This window comes from Lytechinus variegatus, chromosome 4 (assembly GCF_018143015.1).
Source record: "Lytechinus variegatus isolate NC3 chromosome 4, Lvar_3.0, whole genome shotgun sequence".
Lineage (NCBI taxonomy): Eukaryota > Metazoa > Echinodermata > Echinoidea > Temnopleuroida > Toxopneustidae > Lytechinus > Lytechinus variegatus.
In genome coordinates this window covers 46,361,638-46,389,025 of record NC_054743.1, presented here as the reverse complement: position 1 = coordinate 46,389,025, position 27,388 = coordinate 46,361,638, and the positions used below count along the sequence as shown (strand labels likewise).

Below are 27,388 nucleotides of genomic sequence, written 5' to 3'. Positions count from 1 at the left end.
AATAGGGATGATAGCTTCCCAAATGAGGGGTATGGTATTATAGAAGATACGAAAAAAGGAATGTAGAACATATCTCCATTGTTCTTTTTTATATTGCATCGATTTCTTTTACCATTAATACTGTCATACATCGTTAGTGTATCCATGTGTTGATGGGATTAATTATTAAAAGGGTTAATATGATTTCAATACGCACTCGACTGCAAGGAATGTAAAGGAATTTTAATTTTATTTTCACGTTACTATTATATCAGATTGAGATTCTTCGTCACAGTGAGAATCTCAGTCATTGTCCGTCTGCATCACGTGATTTTGCTCAGTTCATCTGTAAGATGAATCATCTTCCTAACCTTACACTCTTCGGTCAGTATCATGATGACTTCTACTCAACAGCATCGTCGATGGCATCAACTGCAAAGGTAATTAGTAATTAGGAGATTTTTATACGTGAAATAAGAGTACGTAATGAAACCATAATAGTCTTCTAATTGTCTCATGAGGCCATTATGCCTTATATAAACTAAAACTGTCAATTCCACCTTGCAATGAGTTTCTTCTTGGATTGTTATTAAAATCAACTGTGATTTAATAGTCAATAGTAAACAAGACCCAGGAAAAATCATAGACATGATCAACCACTATACGCCATGCAATTAACACATTATGATTAAATACGCAACTTGCTCAACAATAAATGTACCTGTATTTCAGACAAATAGAAATTCAAAATATTTGCATCGTGGCATTACAGCAGTGTAAACGAAATGAAGGTTATTAGGCTTTAAATTCGGATTAAACAAGCATTGTGATCACAGGACTAGACTAAATATGAATAATTACTACAAAATCGGACATTATTTTACTTTCTAGTTTCAATGTATTATGAACATTTTATCTAACGGTTAAGACCTAAAATCATATTGATAATGATAATAGTAACAATACATGAGATTTGTATAGCGCATTTTCTTTCTTGATTAGATGCTCAAGGCGCTTTAGAGCAGAACAACAAAAACTATTGACACAGTTATAATACATGCCTGAACAATAAGTCAATGTCTATCAAAAAGCACTCTCAAACAAGTATGTTTTTCAGGTTTCCCTTAAAGATGTTTCAGGGAAGTTTGGGTTTTCAAACTCTGTGGAAGAGAATTCCACATGATTGGTTATATTATATACGATAAATGGCTTGCAATTTTCTTTTGTTTAAATTTTGATTAAAAAAATTATGAAAAGCTAAGAACATCTCAAACTCATTTTGAATATTATTTACTCTTTTAACTCTCGGGACTGTAAGCATTTTGGCAGTTCTGTACACAGCGGTTGCATGATGCTGCTCTGCAAAATGAACCTTGTGCAACAACTTTTTGCAAGTTTTTATTTCTATTTATATTTTCAGTCAATAATCGGTATGATAATTTCCTAAAAGTTGGTTATAATATTTAAGGGGACACGCAAAATGCAATGGAGAACATATTTCCATTTTTAAAAATACATTTCATTGTTTTTTTTTTACCATAGATACTTTAATGCAACGTTAATGTGTTCTTGAGATGATGAAATTAATCATAAATAGGGTCAATATGATTTCAATACTTACTGCAGTGTCAAGGAATGTAAAGAAATTTTAATTTTATTTTCACGTTACTATTATATCAGATTGAGATTATTCATCACAATGAGAATCTCAGTCAACGTCCGTCTGCATCACGTGATCTTGCTCAGTTCATCTGTAATATGAATCATCTGAAGGACCTCACACTCTCCAGTCAGTATCATGATGACTTCTACTCAACATCATTGTTGATTGCATTAACTGCAAAGGTAATAAGTTATTAGGATGTTAAAAGGGAGAGTATTTAATGAAACCATGATGGTCATTTAATTGTCTCAAGAGGCCATTATGCCTTATATAAACTAAAACTGTTGATTCCACCTTGCAAGGAATCTCTTCTTGGATTGTTATTAAAATCAATCGTCATTTAGCAGTCAATAGTAAAAAATACCCAAGAAAAGTCATTTATGCATTTGGCATAATAATATATTGTGATAAAAAATGCACTACTCGCTCAAAAATAAATGTATATGTATTTCAAACAAATTATTAATTTCAGAATATTTGCATCGTAGCATTATAGTGGTGAAAGAAATGAAGGCTATTGGGTATTTTTTTCGGATTAAACATGCTTTTTGATTAAAGGATCAGACGTAATGGTGTTATTACAACAAAATCGAACAATGTTTCACTTTCTGATTTCAAATCATTCTAATGTATTATGAATATTTAATTCAACAGCTAAGACATACAATCATATTGGCTACATTTTATACAATAAGCCGCTTGGAATTTCGTTTTGTTTGAATTTAAATAACTAGATCTATCATAAGATCATCGCAATATTATTTTGAACATTTTTTACTTACTCTTTTAACTTTCGGGACTGTTAGCTATTTGGTACTTCTGTACATACATGTATCGGTTGCATAGGGTTGGACTACCAAATGAACCTTGTGTAACAGCTTGTAACAGGTTTCATTTCTATTTTCAGTGAATAATAGGGATGATAGCTTCCCAAATGAGGGGTATGGTATTATAGAAGATATGAAAAAAGGAATGTAGAACATATCTCCATTGTTCTTTTTTATATTGCATCGATTTCTTTTACCATTAATACTGTCATACATCGTTAGTGTATCCATGTGTTGATGGGATTAATTATTAAAAGGGTTAATATGATTTCAATACGCACTCGACTGCAAGGAATGTAAAGGAATTTTAATTTTATTTTCACGTTACTATTATATCAGATTGAGATTCTTCGTCACAATGAGAATCTCAGTCAACGTCCGTCTGCATCACGTGATCTTGCTCAGTTCATCTGTAAGATGAATCATCTGCAGAACCTTACACTCTCCGGTCAGTATCATGATGAATTCTACTCAACAGCATCGTCGATGGCATCAACTGCAAAGGTATTTAGTTATTAGGAATTTTTTATATGTGAAATTAGAGTACGTAATGAAACCATAATGGTCTTCTCATTGTCTCATGAGGCCATTAGGCCTTATAGAAACTAAAATTGTCGATTCCACCGTATAATGAAAATCTCTTCTAGGAATGTTATTAAAATCAATTGTCATTTAATAGTCAACAGTAAACAAGACCCAAGGAAAGTCATCTAACATGATAACCACTATACAACATGCACTTGGCATAATTACATATTGTGAAAAAAACACAACTCGCTCAAAAATAAATGTATATGTATTTCAAACAAATTATTAATTTCAGAATATTTGCATCGTAGCATTATAGTGGTGAAAGAAATGAAGGCTATTGGGTATATTTTTCGGATTAAACATGCATTGTGATTAAAGGACCAGACTTAATGGTGTTATTACAACAAAATCGAACAATGTTTCACTTTCTGATTTCAAATCATTCTAATGTATTATGAATATTTAATTCAACAGCTAAGACATACAATAATATTGGTTACATTTTATACAATAAGCCGCTTGGAATTTCGTTTTGTTTGAATTTCAATAACTAGATCTATCATAAGATCATCGCAATATTATTTTGAACATTATTTACTTACTCTTTTAACTTTCGGGACTGTTAGCTTTTTGGTACTTCTGTACATACATGTATCGGTTGCATAGGGCTGGACTACCAAATAAACCTTGTGTATCAGCTTGTAACAGATTTCATTTCTATTTTCAGTGAATGATAGGGATGATAACTTCCCAAATGAGGGTTATGGTATTATAGAAGACACGAAAAAGGAATATGGAACATATCTCCATTGTTCTTTTTTTTTATATTGCATCGATTTCTTTTACCATTAATACTGTCATACAACGTTAGTGTGTCCATGTGTTGACGGGATTAATTATTTGGGTTCATTTGATTTCAATGCACACTCGAGTGCAAGAAATGTAAAGGAATTTTAATTTTATTTTCGCATTACTATTATATCAGATTGAGATTCTTCATCACAATGAGAATCTCAGTCAACGTCCGTCTGCATCACGTGATCTTGCTCAGTTCATCTGTAAGATGAATCATCTGCCTAACCTCACACTCTCCGGTCAGTATCATGATGAATTCTACTCAACAGCATCGTCGATAGCATCAACTGCAAAGGTATTTAGTTATTAGGAATTTTTTATATGTGAAATTAGAGTACGTAATGAAACCATAATGGTCTTCTAATTGTCTCATGAGGCCATTATGCCTTATATAAACTGAAATTGTCGATTCCACCTTGCAGTGAAAATCTCTTCAGGGACTGTTATTAAAATCAATAGTCATTTAATAGTCAACAGTAAAAAGCACCCAATGAAAGTCATTTAACATAATAACCACTTTACAACATGCATTTGGCATAATGACATATTGTGAAAGAAAAATGCACTACTCGCTCAAAAATAAATGTATATGCATTTCAAACAAATTATTAATTTCAGAATATTTGCATCATGGTATTATTTTGGTGAAAGAAATGAAGGCTATTGGTTATTTTTTCGGATTAAACATGCATTATGATTAAAGGACAGGACTTAATGGTGTTATTACAGCAAAATCGAACAATGTATCACTTTGATTTCAAATCATTCTTATGTATTATGAATATTTTATTCAACAGTTAAAGTCATAAAATCATATTGGCTACGTTTTATACAATAAGCCGCTTGGAATTCCGTTTTGTTTGATTTTCAATAAGTAGATCTATCATAAGTGTGAGCCATCCTGGGAAAATGGGTATTATAGGTGAAATTTTGGATTTCGGTGTTTTTATGTTTTCTGGTACCTGGACACATGTACAATGTGTATACAAAATATTAGAGTCTAATTCATGTTTAAATTAGAGATATGGCCAATTGAATCAGGGGTACCCCCCCCCCTGCCTGGCTGTAAGGGTAGTCATGGTAGTCTGGCATATTATTCATCTTTTCATGATAGGGAAATGTTGGTTCTCTTGTAACGCCCAACATACCTGGCCTAGGCGAGGTGATCTTTGTAGTGCAGACATAATTTCATACACACCGAGGCGAATACAATAAACAAATTATTATGCATATTCACCCACACTAGAACCCACACCCACACACTCACATTATATGCAAAAAACCCTTATGGAGACCATTTGTCATACTACATTCGTCATAGCGCGTAGTTTTAACATGGGAGGAGATCACCAGATCCAATGACCAGGGGCAGATGGGGTTGGATTATTTATCTGAATTCTTTTTTTTTGGGGGGGGGACAGCTTATCATTATTTTTTTTTGGGGGGGTGCCCACCCCCACATACGCCGCAGAATATTTTCGAAAATGGGAGGGGGCTGTCCATGCAAACGAATTTGGTATTTTTTTACATGTTTATACATGCGTTCTAGGTAAAAAAAAGTGGGGCCAAAGCCCCAGCCCACCTCTACCCTACTAGATTCGTCCCTGCCCATAAGCCCCCCCCCAAAAAAAAAGACACTACCTTGCTGTTTGTCCATACTTTACTTTCTCGCAAAGTAAAATCTAAAAAAATCATGCTTAAGCTTTGGAAAATAAACACAAACAAAATTCAATTTTGCAAAACCAAGTTTTTTTATGTGGCAATATTAAAGCTGATGCGAGCTACATTTCATAAAGGTTTAATATGACAGCAACTCTTGACGAAATATCAACTTTCATTGAACGAGCGAATCAGGAAGCAGAAGTTTCACTGTTTTCATGGTAGTTTTCATTCGAGCAAGGGATCATAATTACCAACATTTCTTGAAATGGGCCACAGTTGGTTTCTTTTTAGGGATGGGGCAGTCATGGAAATATATTTCACAAATTAGTGCCAAATTATATGGATCACTGAAGGATTATGATTTTTTGGCACTTCGTTTAAAAAGAAAAAAAAAATTGCATAAAAACTTGTCTCCACATATTAAAACGACAGGTATTATAACTAACAAATAATCACAAATACATAATCTTCTTTTCTATGCTACACTTTGTACACGTGTGAATGAAATGCGTTGTAAACATCTAATGCTTGAATAAAAATATAATTTCAGAGGTTAATTCTTGATATGGAAGAGACTACATACATTTACTCTTTTCTATGCAGCAGTATTAGCAAAACTCAGGGATGTGCATCGCTCTCCACTGTCCAAATTTGCACTAAAAAGGATATTAAACACGACAATCTCTCCTTAGTGTGTGCCTTCAGTATTATTACACACTCCTTAATACAGTAGCAAACTTACCACATTTCAATTTTTTACAATGACATCCTTCTAAAGGGTCAGCAAACGTTATAAATTAAGTTTAATGTTTTTTAATCGAAAAATTTCATAGAGTTTGTTCATTCAAAGAAAAACATGTATTTATTTTTCCATTTCCTCCCCAACCGAGGAGGCCGAGGTGCCTTGTCATCATCTAAGATCTTTCCATATATCCTATTCCTTCTATATGGAAAATCCAGTTCATATATATGGGAGTATCTGAGAGAGTATGTCAGCAGGGTCACCAAAAGGGATAATTTTCGTCCTCTGCATTGTTTGCTTTCTTCATGTCCCGGTCTTAAAAATGCCACGTTCCGTTGACTCGAATCTGCATGTTTGATGAATGCAATTGAAAAGTTCACCGATATTAATGTGTTATAAAAACAGTCACATTTCACTCTTATTTGTTCATGATTCATGGACATTTATCAACAACATGATATTTAACATTTCACTCTTTGACTGTGTGTAAATGTTATTTGTATTTCTAATAATGGTGGAAGTACTCGCTGATGTCATATTTTTCTACCAAAAATAATAAGATTAAACTATTGTTGGGTAAAAGAAAAATTGAATGGCGGATGTCAGCTGCATTGTGGTTCTGAGATGCCTTGTCCTCACTGCACAGTTGCTCTGTAGATCCATGATGTGCCTTTAACATGCTTCACATAACGAAATAAAGGCCAATTAGTTAACAAATTTTCAGAGTTGAAGTTTATTTTTAAAAAAGACTTTAAAAAGATATATTTCTTTTATTTTCAAAAATATTTCTTTTTAAACATTGAATGATTTTGTGTAGAAAGTTGGCGAACCTCATGTAATGTAGCTCGACTAGATGGTAGAAAAAATAAGAAATAACCCCCCCCCCCAAAAAAAAAAAAATATATATATTGTTATTTTTGAATAAATTTCTTATAAATTGTGACAATCTGTTTTCTAGTTATAATTTCGATATCATTTGCACAGTTTTGGTAAACCTCATACAAATGAACCCCACCCCCTCTGAAAAAAAATAAAATCAGAAGTCCGACAACTCTCGCCTCATTGATTTTTTAAATAGCAATAACGTGCTTTCAGGTTCTCAGTTTGGTTTCCGCAAACAACATTCAACAACACATGCACTCTTGTTATTTATCAATAAAATTGCTAGAGCTTTTGACAGCAAGTTACATACTGCGGGTATTTTTCTGGACCTCTCCAAGGCCTTCGATACCATTAACCATGATATATTGCTACACAAGTTGTCTCACTATGGAATTCGAGGAAAGGCCTTGGAGTGGTTCAGGGACTATCTTTACGATAGACAACAATATGTTTATATTAATGGTGTTGAATCAACTTCTCAAACCATTAGATGTGGAGTCCCACAAGGTTCGTTATTAGGCCCGCTCCTTTTTATTTTATATATCAATGATTTACAAAATTCCTCTTCGATGTTATCTTTTATTCTTTTTGCTGATGACTCCAATATTTTTTGCTCCCATCATAACCCCAATACTCTTTTAGATATCATTAATGCTGAACTAACAGCTGTTTTCGATTGGATACAGGCCAATAAATTGTCCCTTAACGTTGATAAAACTAATTTTATGCTATTCAGCAACTCACTTTCCACTTTACCCGGTAGTATACTTATAAATAACAAAAACATCTCCCAGGTTAACTCTACCAAATTTTTAGGTATATACATCGACAGCAAGCTAACGTGGCAGGTACAGATTGATTCCTTATGTAAAATATTATCTCGTAACACTGGTGTGATAAACAAACTGAAACACTTTGTACCCTTTCATGTGTTACGTATACTTTATTCTGCTCTAATCTTGCCCTACTTCAATTACTGTATTTTAACATGGGGTAATAGCTCCAAAACCCTCTTGGATAAAATCAACATTGTCCAAAAGCGTGTTATAAGAATAATCAATAACGCTGGATTTCGGGCCCATACAAACAACCTTTTTTATAATTGCAAAATCTTAAAAATATCTGATTTATATTTGTACAACCTTGGCATATTTATGTTCGAACTCAAGAATGACAATTTACCAGATGCCTTTGCGCCATTATTTCAACGCAATTTCATTGTACATTCCCATTCAACTAGACAAGCTAATCATTACCATCTCCCACAAGCCCGAACCGTTTTTGCTAATAGCACCTTTACTACAACAGGACCCAAATTCTGGAACAGCCTTAATAAGGAACTGGTTGAAAGCCCATCTCTCAATTGTTTCAAACGCAAGCTCAAGTTATACCTCTTGGAGAGGTACAATGCTGGATCGTACTGATGACTGCAATTAATTAATTAATTTTGTCTATTCTTTCGCTTCATATCCCTTGACCCCCCCCCCCGTCTTTTTGGTCGTTTTCCAATTTCCTTTTATTTTGCTATTTTTATTTCTATTCGGTTTTTTTCTATTTCATCTTTTTCTGGTAACCTGATGCCATTCGATACCATTTGTGTAAAACAATCTACATAATAAATATGTATTCCGTTTCCACATTTGTTCGCTCAAAGTAACAACTTATATTTTTCCCCCATTGGGAGCCTAATTTTTTACAAGCTCTGCTTTTTATTTAGGTTTCCTCACTTTTTTACATTTGTAGTGTACCATATGCATAAAAAAACCTTATGTTAGATACTTAATTTTATCATTGATACACTATGTTTATGACCACATTTGTTACGTATATTATGATATTTGTTTTAAAAGTGGAATCAATAAATGAATGAATGAATGAAATGAATGAATAAGAATTTGTTTTGGAAGGGGATTTGAAAAATGTCCATAATTAAAAAGGATACTTCGAGCTTAAAATGATCTGATCAAACGTACTAAGATACAACAAGCAAATGCTGCAAATTTCATCAAAATCTGATAACTAGATCTGAAAGGGTTTTTCATGCAATATAAGCACGTCTTAATAAATATTCGTTAGATGGGCTGATGATGTCACATCCCTACTTTAATTTTTCTTATGTCAAAACATAAAATCATACTTATTTATTTTGTCATACGTGTGTGAATGATAAATCACCCTTTTTGCATTCATTAATATCTAGTCTTGGAGGCGGAAAATAGAACAAACATAATTTCATGTAATGATATACAAAATAACATTCAAGTTGGAACATCTTTGCATAAATTTGTCAAGTAAATTCATAAAAAATCATGCATAGAACTGTTTCACCGAAATAATCCATATCTTTAAATTATCATGGCTTTTTTACTCCTTGTCCAATTTTTTTTTTTTTAATATATATTTTTACAAACTTATTGCATGTGATAGATTTAACTTAAATGGCTATGTTACATACAAATGTGTAACATAGCCCGTCCGCACCTACTTAGATAGTCCGTCGCTACATACAAGTATGAAACGACTGACTAAGTTGGTGCAGATCTAGTTGATAGCCTAGGCAGACATAAGTGAGATCTTAAAAAGGCCGTCAAACATGTCAAAGGCCCGGACAAATACCGCGAATCGCTTCAGCAGTCGCATGTAATTTGAAGTTCCTAAAAAGCTCTCTCTCGATCGATCCACATAAATACGCAACACAAAATTCACATTCAAGTGTTAAGTTGCCATATTCCTCGCATCACAATTATCAATGAATCTAACAAACCAACTCAATCTGCAACATAATTCAACTTACCTTCATGAGTTTGAGCCAGGGGAATTAAATCCAATCAACATATATCCGAACCCGCCACCAAATATATCGAGCAAATATCCACTGTTCTGAAAAATAAAAATGCGCCTGACATTTTTTTTATTTCCCGCGGGTTGTTTGTTTTGTTTTTCCTCGCGACGCGCGCCAGACAAAAGTTTGATGACACGCGTATTTAATGACGTCCTAGCGCATTTATTGTCTCTCACCAATAGTCTGGTTATCGCGCGACGCCACACAAGTACATTGCAAAAATATTGTGAACATTATTTATTTACTCTTTAAACTCTGGGGACTGTTAGCTTTTTGGTACTTCTGTACATAGCGGTTGCATAGGGCTGCACTACAAAATGAACATTGTGTAACAGTTTTTAACAAGTTTTATTTCTATTTTCAGTGAATAATCGGGATGATAACTTCCCAAATGAGGGTTATGGTATTATAGAAGACACGAAAAAGGGAATGAAGAACATATCTCCTTTTTTTATATTGCATCGATTTCTTTTACCATAAATACTGTCATACAACGCTAGTGTGTCCATGTGTTGATGGGATTAATTATTAATATGGTTAATATGATTTCGATACACACTCGAGTGCAATGAATGTAAAGAAATTTTAATTTCATTTTCACGTTACTATTATATCAGATTGAGGATCTTCAACCCAAAGAGAATCTCAGTCAACGTCCGTCTGCATCACGTGATCTCGCTCAGTTCATCTGTAAGATGAATCATCTGAAGAACCTCAGACTCTCCGGTCAGTATCATGATGTCTTCTACTCAACATCATTGTCGATGGCATCAACTGCAAAGGTAATTAGATTATACGTGAAATAAGAGTACGTAATGAAACCATAATGGTCTTGTCTCATGAGGCCATTATGCCTTATATAAACTAAAATTGTCGATTCCACCTTGCAATTAAAATCTCTTGTGGGACTGTTATTAAAATCAATTGTCAGTTAATAGTCAACAGTGAAAAGGACTAAATAAAAGTCATTTAATAATGTATAGCATTTCAAACAAATTATTAATTTCAGAATATTTGCATCGTGGCATTATAGTGGTAAAGGAAATGAAGGATATTGGTTTATTTTTTGTCGGATTAAACATGCATTGTGATTAAAGGACCAGACTTAATGGTGTTATTACAACAAAATCGAACAAAGTTTCGCTTTCTGATTTCAATTCATTCTAATGTATTATGAATATTTTATTTAACAGTTAAGACACAAAAACATTGGCTACATCTTATACAATAAGCCGCTTGGAATAACCGTTTTGTTTGAATTTCAATAACTAGATCTATCATAAGAATATCGCAAAATTATTTTAAACATTATTTAGTTACTCTTTTCACTTTCTGAACTGTTAGCTTTTTGGTACCTCTGTACATTGCGGTTAAATGGGGCTGCACTACAAAATGAACCTTGTGTATCAGCTTGTAATAAGTTTTATTTCTATTTTCAGTGAATAATCGGGATGATAACTTCCTAAATTAGGGGTATGGTATTATAGAAGACACAAAAAAGGGAATGTATACAATACATATCTCCATTTTTTTTTTATATTGCATAAATTTCTTTTACCATTCATACCGTCATACAACGTTAGTGTGTCCATGTGTTGATGGGATCAATTATTAATAGGGTTAATATGATCTCGATACACACTCGAGTGCAAGGAATGTAAAGAATTTTGATTTCATTTTCACGTTACTATTTTATCAGATTGGGATTCTTCATCACAATGGGAATCTCAGTCAATGTCCGTCTGCATCACGTGATTTTGCTCAGTTCATCTGTAAGATGAATCATCTAAAGAACCTCAGACTCTCCGGTCAGTATCATGATGACTTCTACTCAACATCATTGTCGATGGCATCAAGTGCAAAGGTAATTAGTTATTAGGATGGTTTTATACGTGAAGTCAGAGTACTTAATGAAACCATAATGGTCTTCTAATTGTCTCATGAGGCCATGTGCCTTATATATTAAAATTATCGATACCACCTTCAAATGAATCTCTTATCGGATTGTTCTTAAAATTAATTGTCATTTAAAAGTCTATAGTAAAAACGACCCAAGAAAAGTCATTTAACATGATAACCAATTTACAACATGCATTTGGCATAATGATATATTGTGATAAAAATGCACTACTCGCTGAAAAATAAATGTATATGCATTTCAAACAAATTATTAATTTCAGAATATTTGCATCGCGGCATTATAGTGGTAAAAGAAATGAAGGCTATTGTTTTTTTTTTCAGATTATACATGCATTGTGATTAAAGGACCAGACATAATGGTGTTATTACAACAAAATCGAACAATGTTTCACTTTCTGATTTCAGTTCATTCTAATGTATTATGACTATTTATTTAACAGTTAAGACAAACAATCATATTGGCTACATTTTATACAATAAGCCGCTTGGAATTCCGTTTTGTTTGAATTTCAATAACTAGATCTATCATAAGAACATCGCAAAATTATTTTGAACATTATTCAGTTACTCTTTTAACTCTCGGGACGGTTAGCATTTTTGTACTTCTGTACATAGCGGTTGCATAGGGCTGCACTACAAAATGAACCTTGTGTATCAGTTTGTAACATTTTTTATTTCTATTTCTATTTTCAGTGAATAATCGGGATGGTAACTTCCTAAATGAGGGGTATCGTATTATATAAAACAAGAAAAAGGGAATGTAGATTATATCTCCATTTTTTGTCTCACCTGCAAGCAGAGTGAGACTATAGGCGCCGCTTTTCCGACGACGGCGGCGACGGCGACGGAAGCGGCGTCAACATCAAATCTTAACCTGAGGTTAAGTTTTTGAAATGACGTCAAAACTTAAAAAGTATATGGACCTAGTTCATAAAACTTTGCCATAAGGTTAATCGAGTATTACTAAACATCCTATTAAAGTTTCATGTCACATGACCAAGGTCAAAGGTCATTTAGGGTCAATGAACTTAGACCATATTGAAGGAATCAACATCGAAATCTTAACCTGAGGTTAAGTTTTTGAAATGTCATCATAACTTAGAAAATATATAGACCTAGTTCATGAAACCTGGACACAAGGTTAATCAAGTTTTACTCAACATCCTGCATGAGTTTCACGTCACATGACCAAGGGCAAAGGTCATTTAGGGTCAATGAACTTTGGCCGAATTGGGGATATCTGTTGAATTCCCATCATAACTTTGAAAGTTTATGGATCTGATTCATGAAACTTGGACATAATAGTAATCAAGCATCACTGAACATTTTGCGCAAGTTTCAGGTCTCATGATTAAGGTCAAAGGTCATTTAGGGTCAATGAACTTTGGCCGAATCGGGGGTATCTGTTGAATTACCATCATAACTTTGAAAGTTTATTGGTCTAGTTCATTAAACTTGGACATTAGAGTAATCAAGTATCACTGAACATCCTGTGCGCGTTTCATGTCACATGACCAAGGTCAAAGGTCAATGAACTTTGGCCGAATTGGGTGTTTCTGTTGAATTACCATCATAACTTTGAAAGTTTATGGATCTGATTCATGACACTTGTGCTTAAGAGTAATCAAGTATCACTGAACATCCTGTTCAAGTTTCAGGTCACATGATCAAGGTCAAAGGTCATGTAAGGTCAATGAACTTTGGCCATGTTGGGTTTTTTTTGTTGAATAACCATCATATCTCTGTAAGTTTATTGGCCTAGTTCATAAAAAGTGGACATAAGAGTAACCATGTATCACTGAACATCTTGTGCGAGTTAGAGTAGTATTCAAAGTCAGCACTGCTGCTATATTGAACCGCGTGATGCAGGTGAGACGGCCAGAGGCATTCCACTTGTTATATATTGCATCACTTTATTTGACCATAAATACTGTCATACAACATTAGTGTGTCCATGTGTTGATTTAATTATTAATATGGTTGATATGATTTCAATACTCACTCGAGTGCAAGGAATGTAAAGAAATTTTAATTTCATTTTCACGTTACTATTATATCAGATCGAGGATCTTCAACCCAAAGAGAATCTCAGTCAACGTCCGTCTGCATCACGTAATTTTGCTCAGTTCATCTGTAAGATGAATCATCTAAAGAACCTCAGACTTTCCGGTCAGTATCATGATGACTTCTACTCAACAGCATCGTCGATGGCATCAACTGCAACGGTAATTTGTTATTAGGATGTTTTTATATAAAGGGAGAGTACTTAATAAAACCATAATGGTCTTCTAATTGTCTCATGAGGCTATAATGCCTTATATAAACTAAAACTGTCGATTCCACCTTGCAATGAATCTCTTCTTGGATTGTTATAAAAATCAATTGTCATTTAACTGTCAATAGTAAAAAGGACCCAAGAAAAGTCATTTAACATGATAATTATTATACAACATGCATTTGGCATAACAATATATTGTGATAAAAATGAACTACTTGCTCAAAAATGAATGTACATGTATTTCAAACAAATTATTAATTTCGGAATATTTGCATCGTGGCAGTATGGTGGTGAAAGAAATGAAGGCTATTGGGTATATTGTTCGGATTAAACATGCAATGTAATTAAAGGACCAGACGTAATGGTGTTATTACAACAAAATCGAATAGTGTTTCACCTTCTAATTTCAATTCATTCTAATGTATTATGAACATTTTTATTCAACAGTTAAGACAAACAATCATATTGGCTACATTTTATACAATAAGCCGCTTTGAATTCCGTTTTGTTTGAATTTTTAATAAGTAGATCTATCATAAGAATATCGCAAAATTAATATGAACATTATTTAGTTACTCTTTTAACTCTCGGGACTGTTAGCTTCTTGGTACTGTACATACATGTAGCGGTTGCATAGGGCTGGACTACAAAGTGAACATTGTGTAACAGCTTGTAACAACTTTAATTTCTATTCATATTTTCAGTGAACAATCGGGATGATAACTTCCCAAATGAGGGTTATGGTATTATAGAAGACAGGAAAAAGAGAATGTAGAACATATCTCCATTTTTCTTATATTGCATCGATTTCTTTCACCATAAATACTGTCATACAACGTTAGTGTGTCCATGGGTTGATGGGAGTAATTATTAATATAGTTGATATTATTTCAATACACACTCGAGTGCAATGAATGTAAAGAAATTGTAATTTTATTTTCACGTTACTATTATATCAGATTGAGAATATTCATCTCAAAGAGAATCTCAGTAAACGTCCGTCTGCATCACGTGATCTTGCTCAGTTCATCTGTAGGATGAATCATCTGAAGAACCTCACAATCGACGGTCAGTATCATGATGACTTCTACTCAACATCATCGTCGATGGCATCAGCTGCAAAGGTAATATTTATTAGGAGGTCCTTACAGGTGAAGTAAGAGTACTTAATGAAGCCAGAATAGTCTTTTAATTGTTTAATGAGGCCATTATGCCTCATATAAACTAAAACTGTCGATTCCACCTTGCAATGAATCTCTTCTTGGATTGTTATTAAAATCATTGTGATGTAATTGTCAATAGTAAAAAGGACCCAAGAAAAGTCATTTCACATGATAACCATAATGATAGCCATAGTGGTCTTCTAATTGTCTCATGAGGCCATTATGCGTTATGTAAACTAAAATTGTCGATTTCCCCTTGCAATGAAAATCTCTTGTGGGACTGTTATTAAAATCAATTGTCAGTTAATAGTCATCGGTAAAAAGGACCAAATAAAAGTCATTTAACATGATAACCAATATACAACATTCATTTGGCATAATAACATATTGTGATAAAAAATGCACTACTCGCTCAAAAATAAATGTATATGTATTTCAAACAAATTATCAATTTCAGAATATTTGCATCGTGGCAGTATCGTGGTGAAAGAAATGAAGGCTATTGGGAATATTGTTCGGATTAAACATGCATTGTGATTAAAGGACCAGACTTAATGGTGTTATTACAACAAAATCGAACAATGTTTCACTTTCTAATTTCAATTCATTCTAATGTATTATGAATATTTTATTCAACAGTTAAGACATAAAATCATATTGGCTACATTTTATACAATAAGCCGCTTGGAATTCCGTTTTGTTTGAATTCCAATAAGTAGATCTATCATAAGATCATCGCAAAATTATTTTGAACATTATTTAGTTACTCTTTTAACTCTTGGTACTGTACATACATGTAGCGGTTGTATAGGGCTGGACTACAAAATGAACCTTGTGTAACAGCTTGTAACAAGTTTTATTTCTATTTTCAGTGAATAATCGGGATGATAACTTCCCAAATGAGGGGTATGGTATTATAGAAGACACAAAAAAGGGAATGTAGAACATATCTCCATTTTTTTTTTATTGCATCGATTTCTTTTACCATAAATACTGTCATACAACGTTAGTGTGTCCATGTGTTGATGGGATTAATTATTAATATGGTTGTTATCATTTCAATACACACTCGAGTGCAAGGAATGTAAAGAAATTTTAATTTTATTTTCACGTTACTATTATATCAGATTGAGATTCTTCATTACAGTGAGAATCTCAGTCAACGTCCGTCTGCATCACGTGATCTTGCTCAGTTCATCTGTAAGATGAATCATCTGAAGAACCTCAAACTCTACGGTCAGTATCATGATGACTTCTACTCAACATCATCGTCGATGGCATCAACTGCAAAGGTAATTAGTTATTAGGATGTTTTCATATGTGAAGTACGAGTGCGTAATTAAACCATAATGGTCTTCTAATTGTCTCATGAGGCTATGATGCCTTATATAAACTAAAACTGTCGATTCCACCTTGCAATGAATCTCTTCTTGGATTGTTATTAAAATCAATTGTGATGTAATTGTCAATAGTAAAAAGGACACAAGAAAAGTCATTTCACATGATAACTATTATGCAACTTGCATTTGGCATAATAATATATCGTGATAAAAATGAACTACTCGCTCAAAAATAAATGTATATGTATTTCAAACAAATTATTAATTTCAGAATATTTGCATCGTGTCATTATAGTGGTGAAAGAAATGGAGGCTTTTGGGTATATTGTTTGGATTAAACAAGCATTGTGATTAAAGGACCATAATTATGTAATGGTGTTATTACAACAAAATCGGACAATGTTTCACTTTCTAATTTCAATTCATTCTAATGTATTATGAATATTTTATTAAACAGTTAAGACATAAAATCATATTGGCTACATTTTAAACAATAAGCCGCTTGGAATTTCGTTTTGTTTGAATTTTAATAAGTAGATCTATCATAACATCGCAAAATTGGTCATGAACGTAACCAGTGCCGTAGCTAGGATTTTTTTCCGGGGGGTCCTTGCTTTTCAGGGGGGCACCATTTTTTCCGGTGGGTGTATGTGTTACAAGGGCGGATCCGACTTTCGCCAATAGGGGACGGGGTCCGAATTATCTTCACCTATTGTTTTCCCCTATCAGTCACTTCTAGTCTTATTCTTATAAAACAACACAAGCATGAAATAATCTTACAAGCCTCATAAAAAGCGCGAGCGCGAAGCGCGAACAATTTTTTACTTTCATGTATTTTTTCCTGAAAATTTAATATCCTGGGCAATGTTATGTGTGATCCTGAACAAGATTCGTATGTAACTAGATGATTACTGCGAACGCCATGCGCGAGCAGAAATTTTTATTAACTGTTCTAGCATTATCGAAAAAGGACCTGTTAAAGACTGCTTTCAGTTACCAACGAAAATGATATATTTCAATAATGCGAGCGCGAAGCGCGATCAAAATATTTTGATATTTCCACCTAAAAATATGGTCATTCCAAGCACTTTTTGAATCAATAAATGGGATAAGTATGTATAACTAAACAATTGTTGCGAGCGCGAAGCGCGAGAGGAAGAAAATTGAGAATTTAGACCTAAAAGCGGGACACTCAATTCATATTTTGTAAATCATAAATATGATATGGTTAATTGAGTATCATTAATAATGCGATCGTGAAGCGTGAGCAGACAATCTTTGATATTCTGATGTGAAACTGGATAATTTAAGTACACTTTAAATAAAGAGCATGGAGGCTATTGTGCATGTTTTAGATTTAGACCTAGAATCTAGGCATTCTGAATACGTTTTTTAATGGAACATTATGGAATACACGTAGACAATAGGAACTTGACAAATCAAACAATGTGACCACGCAGCGTGAGTTTAAAAAGATGATATGCAGACCATAAAACAGACATTTTACAGAGCACTTAAATGTCGATGTTCGAGCTAGAATATGTTTTGTATATTGACTTCAAAACTTGCTCCATATCAGCCTATTGAGCAAGATATGAATCTCGTCGAACAGGCAATCCTGGCGCGAAGCGCAAGCAATTTTTTTTAAATAGTAACATGAAAGTTTTTTTTGCAAGTCTTCCCCTCATATTATTTCATTCCCCCGTCTTCCTTCTCTTATTTTCCACCTTTTTTCTTCTTCTTTTCCCTTTTTCTTTTCTTTTTTCTCCCTTTTTGTTCGCTCTGGAATTTTTGTTCAGGGGGGCACCTGGGGGGGGCACACCAAATCTCAGGGGGCACGTGCCCCCCAGGCCCCACGTAGCTACGCCACTGAACGTAACGAAAAAAAAATAATAAAAGATCAGTGTCAGTTACCAAAATGAAACAAGTCTTATCTATGATATTTGAAAATCGAATTTTTTTCAATAAATGTTCATTGAACCGTGAAACGATGAATATTGTTGAAGAAACTATTCCCCAAAATAACTGTCATCATATTTTATCATTTTTATTGATGAAAATGTGTAAAAAATCAAACTATAGCAAATCAGTTCCAATAAAATGGAATCAAAGTCATGATTTTTGGCTGTGACTTTTGAAAAGTGACATTTTTGCCTTCTGACGGTGCTCACTGAAGCATGACGTAAAATACGTCCATAACATTTACTCAGATGATAGCTTATAAAATCACCTGCACGCTCATGTAAAAATATATCAAAAACTCGCATTGGTTCGGAAATTATTGATGTTTGTTCAAGGGGGGACTTATTTTTTTGTTGTGTATATATAGAAAAAAAATAAGACAGGTAGATTTCTTTATACCCAATTTTATGTTCACATGATAGGATAATACATCATGAAAAATTAGTTTCTCATAAGAATATTGCAGTAAGGGAGGATAAAAACCCTGTTTTTTTTCTCGGAATGGTCATAAGTGGACCTAACCCCCTTTTGCAACTAAACTATTCAATTGTCAATTCCACTTTGTAATGATTTTTTTCTTGAAGTGTTATTAAAATGTGATCAAAGGACCAGACTCAATATAATTTTTCAATACCGACAAAATTGAACAATGTTTCATTTTCTTATTTCAATTTATTATAATGCACAACAAACATTTCATGTAACGGTTGAGACATACAAGCATATTGGTTATATTTTGTATGATAAACCGCTTGCAATTTGCAATTCTCTATTGATTTAAGTTCAATAGTGAGAAATAAATTTCAAAAGCTAAAAACATGGCAAAAAATATTTTGAAGGCTTCCTTTTGTCTCGCCTGCATAAAAATTGGACATATGAGTAACCACGTATTACTTAATATCCTGCCTTAGTTTCAGGTCACATGACTAAGATCATTTAGGGTCGATGAACTTAGACCATGTTGGGGGAATCAATATCGAAATCTTAACCAAGGTTATTATTTTTTAATGTCGTCATAACTTCAAAAGTGTATAGACCTAGTTCATGAAACTTGGGCATAAGGGTGATAGTGTACATTAAAAGATTCTGCCAAAGTTTCAGGTCACACGACTAAGGTCAAAGGTCACTAAGGGTCAAAGAACTTTTACCATGTTGGGGGTAGTTTTTTAAATCGTCATCATAACTTTGAAATTTCATGAAACTAGTTGATGAAACTTAGACATAAGAGCAATTATGTATCCCTCAACATCCTTTGCGATTTTCAGGTCACATTACCAAAGTCAACGGTCATTTAGGGTCAACGGACTTTGATAATGTTGGAGTTATTTTTGGAATTGTCATTATAACTTTAAAAGTTTATAGATCTAGTTCATACAAACTTGGGACTTAACAGTAACCATGTATCCCTGAATATCTTGTGCTTGTTTCAGGTCACATTACCAAAGTCAAAGGTCATTTAGGGTCAACGGACTTTGATAATGTTGGAGTTATTTTTTGGAATTGTCATTATAACTTTAAAAGTTTATAGATCTAGTTCATAGAAACTTGGGACTTAACAGTAACCATGTATCCCTGAATATCTTGTGCTTGTTTCAGGTCACATGACCAAGATCAAAGGTCATTTAGGGTCAATTAACTTTGGCCGTGTTGGGGGTATTTGTTGAATTGGCATCATAACTTTATACAAGGTCGAGCCGCGAGCGGCGAATGGCGATAATTCCATATTGTAAAATAATTTATAGCAATTATTGATCTAAAATTTCAAAATATTTGTGACACCCCACACCATGGACTATGTATAAGGATGTATATGTACGTAATAGTACCATCTTTCATATAACGATGTCTTGATCATGATCATGCCTATAAAGTAATGCTTTACAATTAAGTAGTTGTAAAATGATTTCCCAAAAAACCTTATCACATCACGGTCAATGTATACGTGTGTATATATTTTGTGTACATTACATAATACCATCTTTCAGTTACATGCCTATCATGACTTTGTTCAATGGCTATATACTGTAGTAAATTTGTTAGGATATTATTATATGAATATCAAAATGCGAGCAAGCAAATTTTCAATAGTTGGAGAAAAGAATGATGACCAAACACCGTATTCCAAGTGGTGTGCAATTATGGGAGAAATCCAGCGAGTGAACGTAGTGGGTGAGCCTTGTAAAGTTGCTTCAGTAGTTTAACATGTGCATATTACAGAGGATGAGAAAGGTAAATTATCAATAAATTGAACTACAGAAGAAAGGGTAAAACATATGAAGAGTAAATAAGTATGACAGTCAATATTTTGTGCAATGAAAACTCATTTCCTCACTGGTCAGAGGTGACATGAGAATGAAAAGGAGAATCATTATTATGGGACTAAGGGTGATAATGAATGAAATTATTATTGGTCATTACAGCCACAATATAAACTTCCAAGAACGAATAAATACCACAATGGTGAAAATTAAAAGAAGAATATTGCAGAAAGGAAAGATTTTGAATTATCTTAAAGATTGTACTGGGAAGTGATGCATCATTCATGTTTTTTTAGATTGTTATGGAATTAAATGTAATTAAGTGTCTCCTACAAAAGGGTGAAATTGTAAAGTGTGTGGTAAGTATTGCTGTCCCAACTTCCCTCGTTGTGTTTCATTATTGGCATTGATTTGGTCAGTATCTCATCGTACTGTTAACCTGAAGTAGAGAGTATGCCTGTATCTTTGTACAAATTATCCCCGCTTCCACAAAGACGCCAAGATAGTATGACCCCTTCCCGTCACGTCAGTGTATTCAGAGATTTTTTGACTGGTTTATGCTCAAAGTTATAAACATATTCAAATGACATTTGTAGCAACTAAAAGCATTAACAGTACATAGTATTGATCATTAATCGTTTCTGTCCCAAAGTGTGCCCCCGCTCCCCCCCCCCCCTGACTGAAAGTGATAACGTGTTTTTTTTCTTGTGAAATTTATTTGGTACAAAGTAACCTTACATTTGGGGTAATAATCTTCTTTTTGGGGTCAGATTTCTCGGGGGAAATGCCCCCCCCCTTGGAAAGTCCTGGATAAGCCCCTGGTCCCCCTCCTTTTGGGTTTTGGGGAGAGATTTTTCACCCATGGCGGGAGTTGTTCTTTTCTCTTTATTTATTTCTATTCATTCTGATATTGTACTTTGAATATTGTATGATGATTATTTTCAGTGTACATATATATAATATTGTTACTAGTATCATGTTCCTGAAAATGGAATGAACAAATATGTAAAAATAACTTTCCGGTAACCTGAAATTGCAATGTTAAACATATACCCTGAACAATTATCTAAATAATACTAATTCTTTTACCATGATTACTGAAATATCAGATCTGTGTATTATTTCGTAAATACAATCGACAGGTAATTACAATTCTCATAGTTACAAGTGATTTTAACTTTCATTTGATATTACTATTATAGCAAATAGACACTCTTGATCTCTATGCTGATCCCAGTGAACGTCCGTCTGCATTACGTCACCTTGCTCAGTCCCTTTGTACATGTTGTAAGATGAATCAGCATCATGATGACTTCTACTCTTCATCATCCTCGATGGCCTTGACTTCAAAGGTAATATCTAGAAGGAGGTACTTACATTCAGAAGTAGCAGTACTTGAAATCAAATCATAGATTTGTTCCCCCCCCCCCTTTTTTTCTCTACTAACACCAACTTTAAAAGGTGTGGTAATGTTGCGGTCCTATTGATTTTTTTTTTTTTGTATACATATATTAGGATTTGAGTTTTTTTCAGTTCTTTGTATAAGTCCAGATTTTGAATGACTATGTAGTTGGTCGCTTAAGAATATCATTATTTCACCTTTTGATAGTCAAACTACAGTTATGGCACAGGGGCATGTCCGTCTGAAAATAGAGCAAAGATATACGTCGAAATCGTCTTGAAGTGCGGTATAGTAGAAAGTGAACATCAGAGTAGGCCTACAGATGAAATGATACAGCAAAATGTTTTTTTTTTATTTAAAAAAAAATAAGATTAATGCAAAACAGAAAGAAATGGTTGTCTTCTTTCTCCCTTTTTTTTCGGGGGGGGGGGGGGAATTTTGCCTCTCATGCCATGCCCGCTCCCTTAAAGTATTTTGGTTCATTCCTCCACTGAATTTGATTGCACTGATATATGTACTAGGGAGTGAAAGAGAAATGTGTTTATCTTCTTCAGCCATGAATGTCTAGCCCGTTTTAGACATAATAATGATTATTATAATGATAATAATTATGATAACAATAATAATGTTAATATATTTACCCAATGACGCCACTTCATCTTACTGCTCTTCGAATAGTTGCAATGCATAAAAATGAAAACAAAACAAGCTTATTTCCTGCCCGTTTCCCCCCAAATCGGACGTCAAATAGAACTCTGTTCAATTTTATAAACATCTTTATGTACACATCGTGATCGGCATGTAAAGGAGGAAACTGATAAAGCAATCCCTTACATTTTTTTTATTTTGCATGATATATGTCTATTTTTCGCTCTCATTACAATGTTGAATAATGTTTGATTTCTTTCTGATCGAGGTAAATTTCCATTGTTGTGAACTATTTTGATTTAATGAAGTGTTACTGTACTGTGAAAATGAAATATTGCATAATTCGAACAAAATATACAAATATTTATCTACAAAATCGAATATCCCGTTTGTATGCCATGCATAGAAATGTTTTGTGGAAAAAAATATACGAACTTTTAGTGCATAGCTTTCTAGTTTTACATCCAGTTTTGATTGAATTACAGATTCTACTCTTAATTTTGTTCCATTTCATTTTGTTGTGCAATTACTGATCTTCTGTTTAATAATAATAATAATTGGCATTTATATAGCGCTTTATCAATCTACGACTGTTCAAAGCGCTTTACAATTATTATTACCCGGTCACTGGATTCATAGCATTCCAAGCAGCCTGTTAGGCGCAAACTTGCTAAACCAACCACAATGACGGTTGTTTCCTACCGGTACCCAATTGTTTGTATTCATAAAATGAAGTATGTTTTTGTAAGAACATGTTGGTTAATGTGAATTTATCATAAAAAATACATTTTGGGGTGCAGAGAAGTGAATACAGAATCAACCTTGGCGTTCCTTGAAATTATGATTAACCTTATAAAAAAATACAATCTTAGTATTTTTCTTGTGATATGGTATGTGTTTTTTCTTTAGCTTGTTATATTGTTTCTCTCTCTCCTGTTCTATTTTGATAATTGTCAGCTGATGGGGTGGTAGTTGATAGATATCATGTTTCCACTAGCATGATCTCTTGTTATTTTTCATTTATTTATTTATTTATTTTGCATCTATCGTAGGATGAATGCAACACGAGTTCAACTGTGACTAATCTGACCGTTACTGATAAGGCACTAAGAGAATGGCAGGATTGTGGATCGATGTTTGACAATGTGAAGAGGATCACCATACAGGTACGGGGCGCGATCAGATGTGACGTCATCCAGAGGATCCATCTACCAGCAGTGACAGAAGTCACCATTCAAACAAATGAGCGTAGATTTCTCCCGTCTTCTCTCCCACTGATCCCTTCTGATCCCACTTCACTGTCCAATGCACTTCGCAAGGTCTCATCTCAGCTTGTCAATGTCACATTCACAGATCTCAACATCGGTAACGATCAGACCGAACACATCATTCAAGCTTTCAAATCAACACACGATCTCAAAAATCTGAGGATCCTGGGGTGAGCTATCTTTCCTTTATTTCTATCATCTTTTGATTAGCGATGACCATTTAATGATTTGATTAAAGTACATCCTTTCCAAATGTCCATTGTTCGCTTCTTTATTGTGAAGGATACACACATACTGCCAAAAACATAACAAGAAACGCTTATGCAACTCGATGGACAATTGAGTAGAAGAAATAACCAGTTGTCTCACGATGTAGCAAACGTAGTAGGAAAGCGACGTTTCGTCTGCAAGCTGCTAGACTTCGTCAGGCAATGAGCAAAGACGCTGCTGCGCACGGGTTATATAGCGTCGGGAGCTATTGTCTGGCTCCACTCGGGCGTGAGCCGCGCTGTGATTGGCCGGAGCCGCTGGCCAATCAGGGTCCGCGCTGGTGCTTGGTGCCCGCTCGGGCGTGCACCGCGCGCTGTGATTGGCCGATGCAGCCGGCCAATCAGCGTCCGCGCTGGTGCCAGGCACCCGCTGGTGCGGGCGCCGCGCGCTGTGAACCGTGGATGCAGTATGCCGTCGGATGGTAGGTAACCATTCATCAGGGATCTCAATGCCGCTGTCCCTGTTGATATTGCTCGGGTGCAAACGGATCTGGATCGCTTCCTTAATGCGCCGCGTATACCAATGCTTATCATTAGCGATGCAGCTGACCTCATCCCAGTTAGGTGGATGATCGGAGTCCCAAGCATGTTCTGCAACAGCAGAGCTATCGGTGCGCCTAAGCCGAACATCACGGCGATGTTCCTTCATGCGTTCCCCCACAGGTCTACCAGTCTCACCGATGTAGACTTTGTCGCAGGTCGAGCAAGGGATCTTATAAACAACCCCATCGCGTCTGTCGGGGATCGGGCGGTCTTTCGGACGGACCAGCTGGCTGCGGATGCTGTCGGACTTAAATATAACTCGGATGCCATGCCTCTCCAAGCGCCGGCGGAGAAGATGCGCGATACCATCAACAAACGGGATTACTATAGCGGATTTAAATTGCGCAAGCTGTTCGGACGGGGCGCTCTTCTTCTTAGCGACGCGGTTAACGAAGGAGCGCGGGTAACCGTTAGAAATAAGAGCCGAGGTGATGTGTTGCTTCTCTGTAGCTGTGCAATGGGGCTTAGTAACGATGCGTGAAGCTCTGTCGTAAAGACACTTCACTACCCCGCGCTTAACGGACTTCGGGTGATGCGAATCATAAGCAATGTACTGATCGGTGTGTGTGGGCTTCCTGTATACGGTGGTGTACAGTCGGCCGCTGGTGTCACGGTGCACCAAAGTGTCTAGAAAGGCAATGCGCTCGTTGCACTCCATCTCCATGGTAAAACGGATGGAGGGCTGCTGCGAATTCATGTGGCTCAAAAGGTCATTGGCGGCGGATCTATGCGTGATGATAAACGTGTCATCTACGTATCGCTTCCAAACTCTAGGGGCGCAGTCGGACAATGTTATATAAATGATATTTTATGTATAACGTAAAATAAATACTAGAAAGAAGCTCAAAATCCGTTATCTAGTATGATCTTATACTGTGTTTAAGCATGACATTAAAGATATGGCAGTTATTAAGATTAGAGTTAATTCCCCCTTTGACGTGTACAATCGACCGCACGTATCGACGTAGTTAAACATACTTTTTGTCTCACCTGCATAGCAGAGTGAGACTATAGACGCCGCTTTCCGACGGCGGCGGCCATTTGGGTCAATGAACTTAGACCATGTTGGGGGAATCAATGCCAAAATCTTAACATAAGGTTAAGTTTTTGAAATGTCATCATAACTTAAAAAATATATGGACCAAGTTCATTAAACTTAAACATGAGGCTAATCAAGTACCACCAAACATCCTGCATGAGTTTCATGTCTCATGATCAAGGTCAAAGGTCATTTAGGGTCAATGAACTTTGGCCGATTTGTGGGTATCCGTTGAATTACAATCAAACTTTAACAGTTTTTTAATCTGATTCATGAAATTTCGACATAATAGTAATCAAGTATCACTGAACATGCTGTGCAGGTTTCAGGTCACATGATCAAGGTCAAAGGTTATTCAGGGTCAATGAACTGGCCGAATTGGGGTATTTGTTGAATTACCATCATAACTTTAAAAGTATGTTGGTTTAGTTCATACAACTTGGACATAAGAGTAATAACTGAACACCCTGAGCGCATTTTAGGTCACATGACCAAGGTCAATGAACTTTGGCAATAATGGGAGTATCTCTGAATTGCCATCATATCTTTGCAAGTTCATTGATATGACTTTTGGAACTTGGACATAAGAGTAATCAAGTATCACCGAATATCCCGTGCAAGTCAATGAACTTTGGCCACATTCGGGGTATTTGTTGAATTACCACCCTATCTCTGTAAAGTGTATTGGTCTAGTTCATAAAACGTGGAAATAAGAGTAACCATGTATCACTGAACCTCTTGTGCGAGTAATAGTAGTTTTCAAAGTCAGCACTGCTGCTATGTTGAATCGCGTGATGCAGGTGAGAGCCAGAGGCATTCCACTTGTATGATACTGGTACTGCTTAAAATATTCGAACGAGAATTACCGGAATGATTTATCGTCTTGCGTTTATTTTGGGGGTCAGTTTGTTTTACTGGGCCATGTTGGAAATGGATGGGTAGATGCTCTTCTGCTAAAAATGACAACACCTTGTCTTTGCATTTTATTTTCTTTTTAATTTTATGCACATCTTATATTATATATACTTATATTTTAACCTATCAAATGGGTATTCATGTCTTGTAGGTCCATTATTTAACCTTATTTTTACCCCGCCTTTGCAGGTGATTTTACTTCACTTTCCCTAGAGCCAAACCACAAAATATCAGCCTCCCCATAACACGCAAAACAATTAAATCCAACGAATGCGTCTTCTCTCCATGTACTAGATTAATAAGATGTGGGACTGATGAGAGCTTAGATCCTTCTAGCATTGATTCTAATGATGAACATAGGATACAGGTGGAGATAGTACATGGCGAACCAGAGACGTAA

At 34.9% G+C, this 27,388-nt stretch overlaps 1 protein-coding gene across 1 annotated transcript; it reads left to right on the top strand.

The window, feature by feature from the left end:
- Positions 1–271: 271 nt before the first annotated feature.
- LOC121413031 lies at positions 272–27,388 on the top strand. Its single transcript, XM_041605795.1, has 11 exons — positions 272–419; positions 1,660–1,824; positions 2,809–2,973; positions 3,986–4,150; positions 10,601–10,765; positions 11,683–11,847; positions 13,964–14,128; positions 15,141–15,305; positions 16,472–16,636; positions 24,007–24,392; positions 27,283–27,388. The coding sequence occupies exons 1-11, from the start codon at positions 333–335 to the stop codon at positions 27,386–27,388; spliced, it is 1,899 nt and encodes a 632-aa protein (XP_041461729.1). The 5' UTR covers positions 272–332.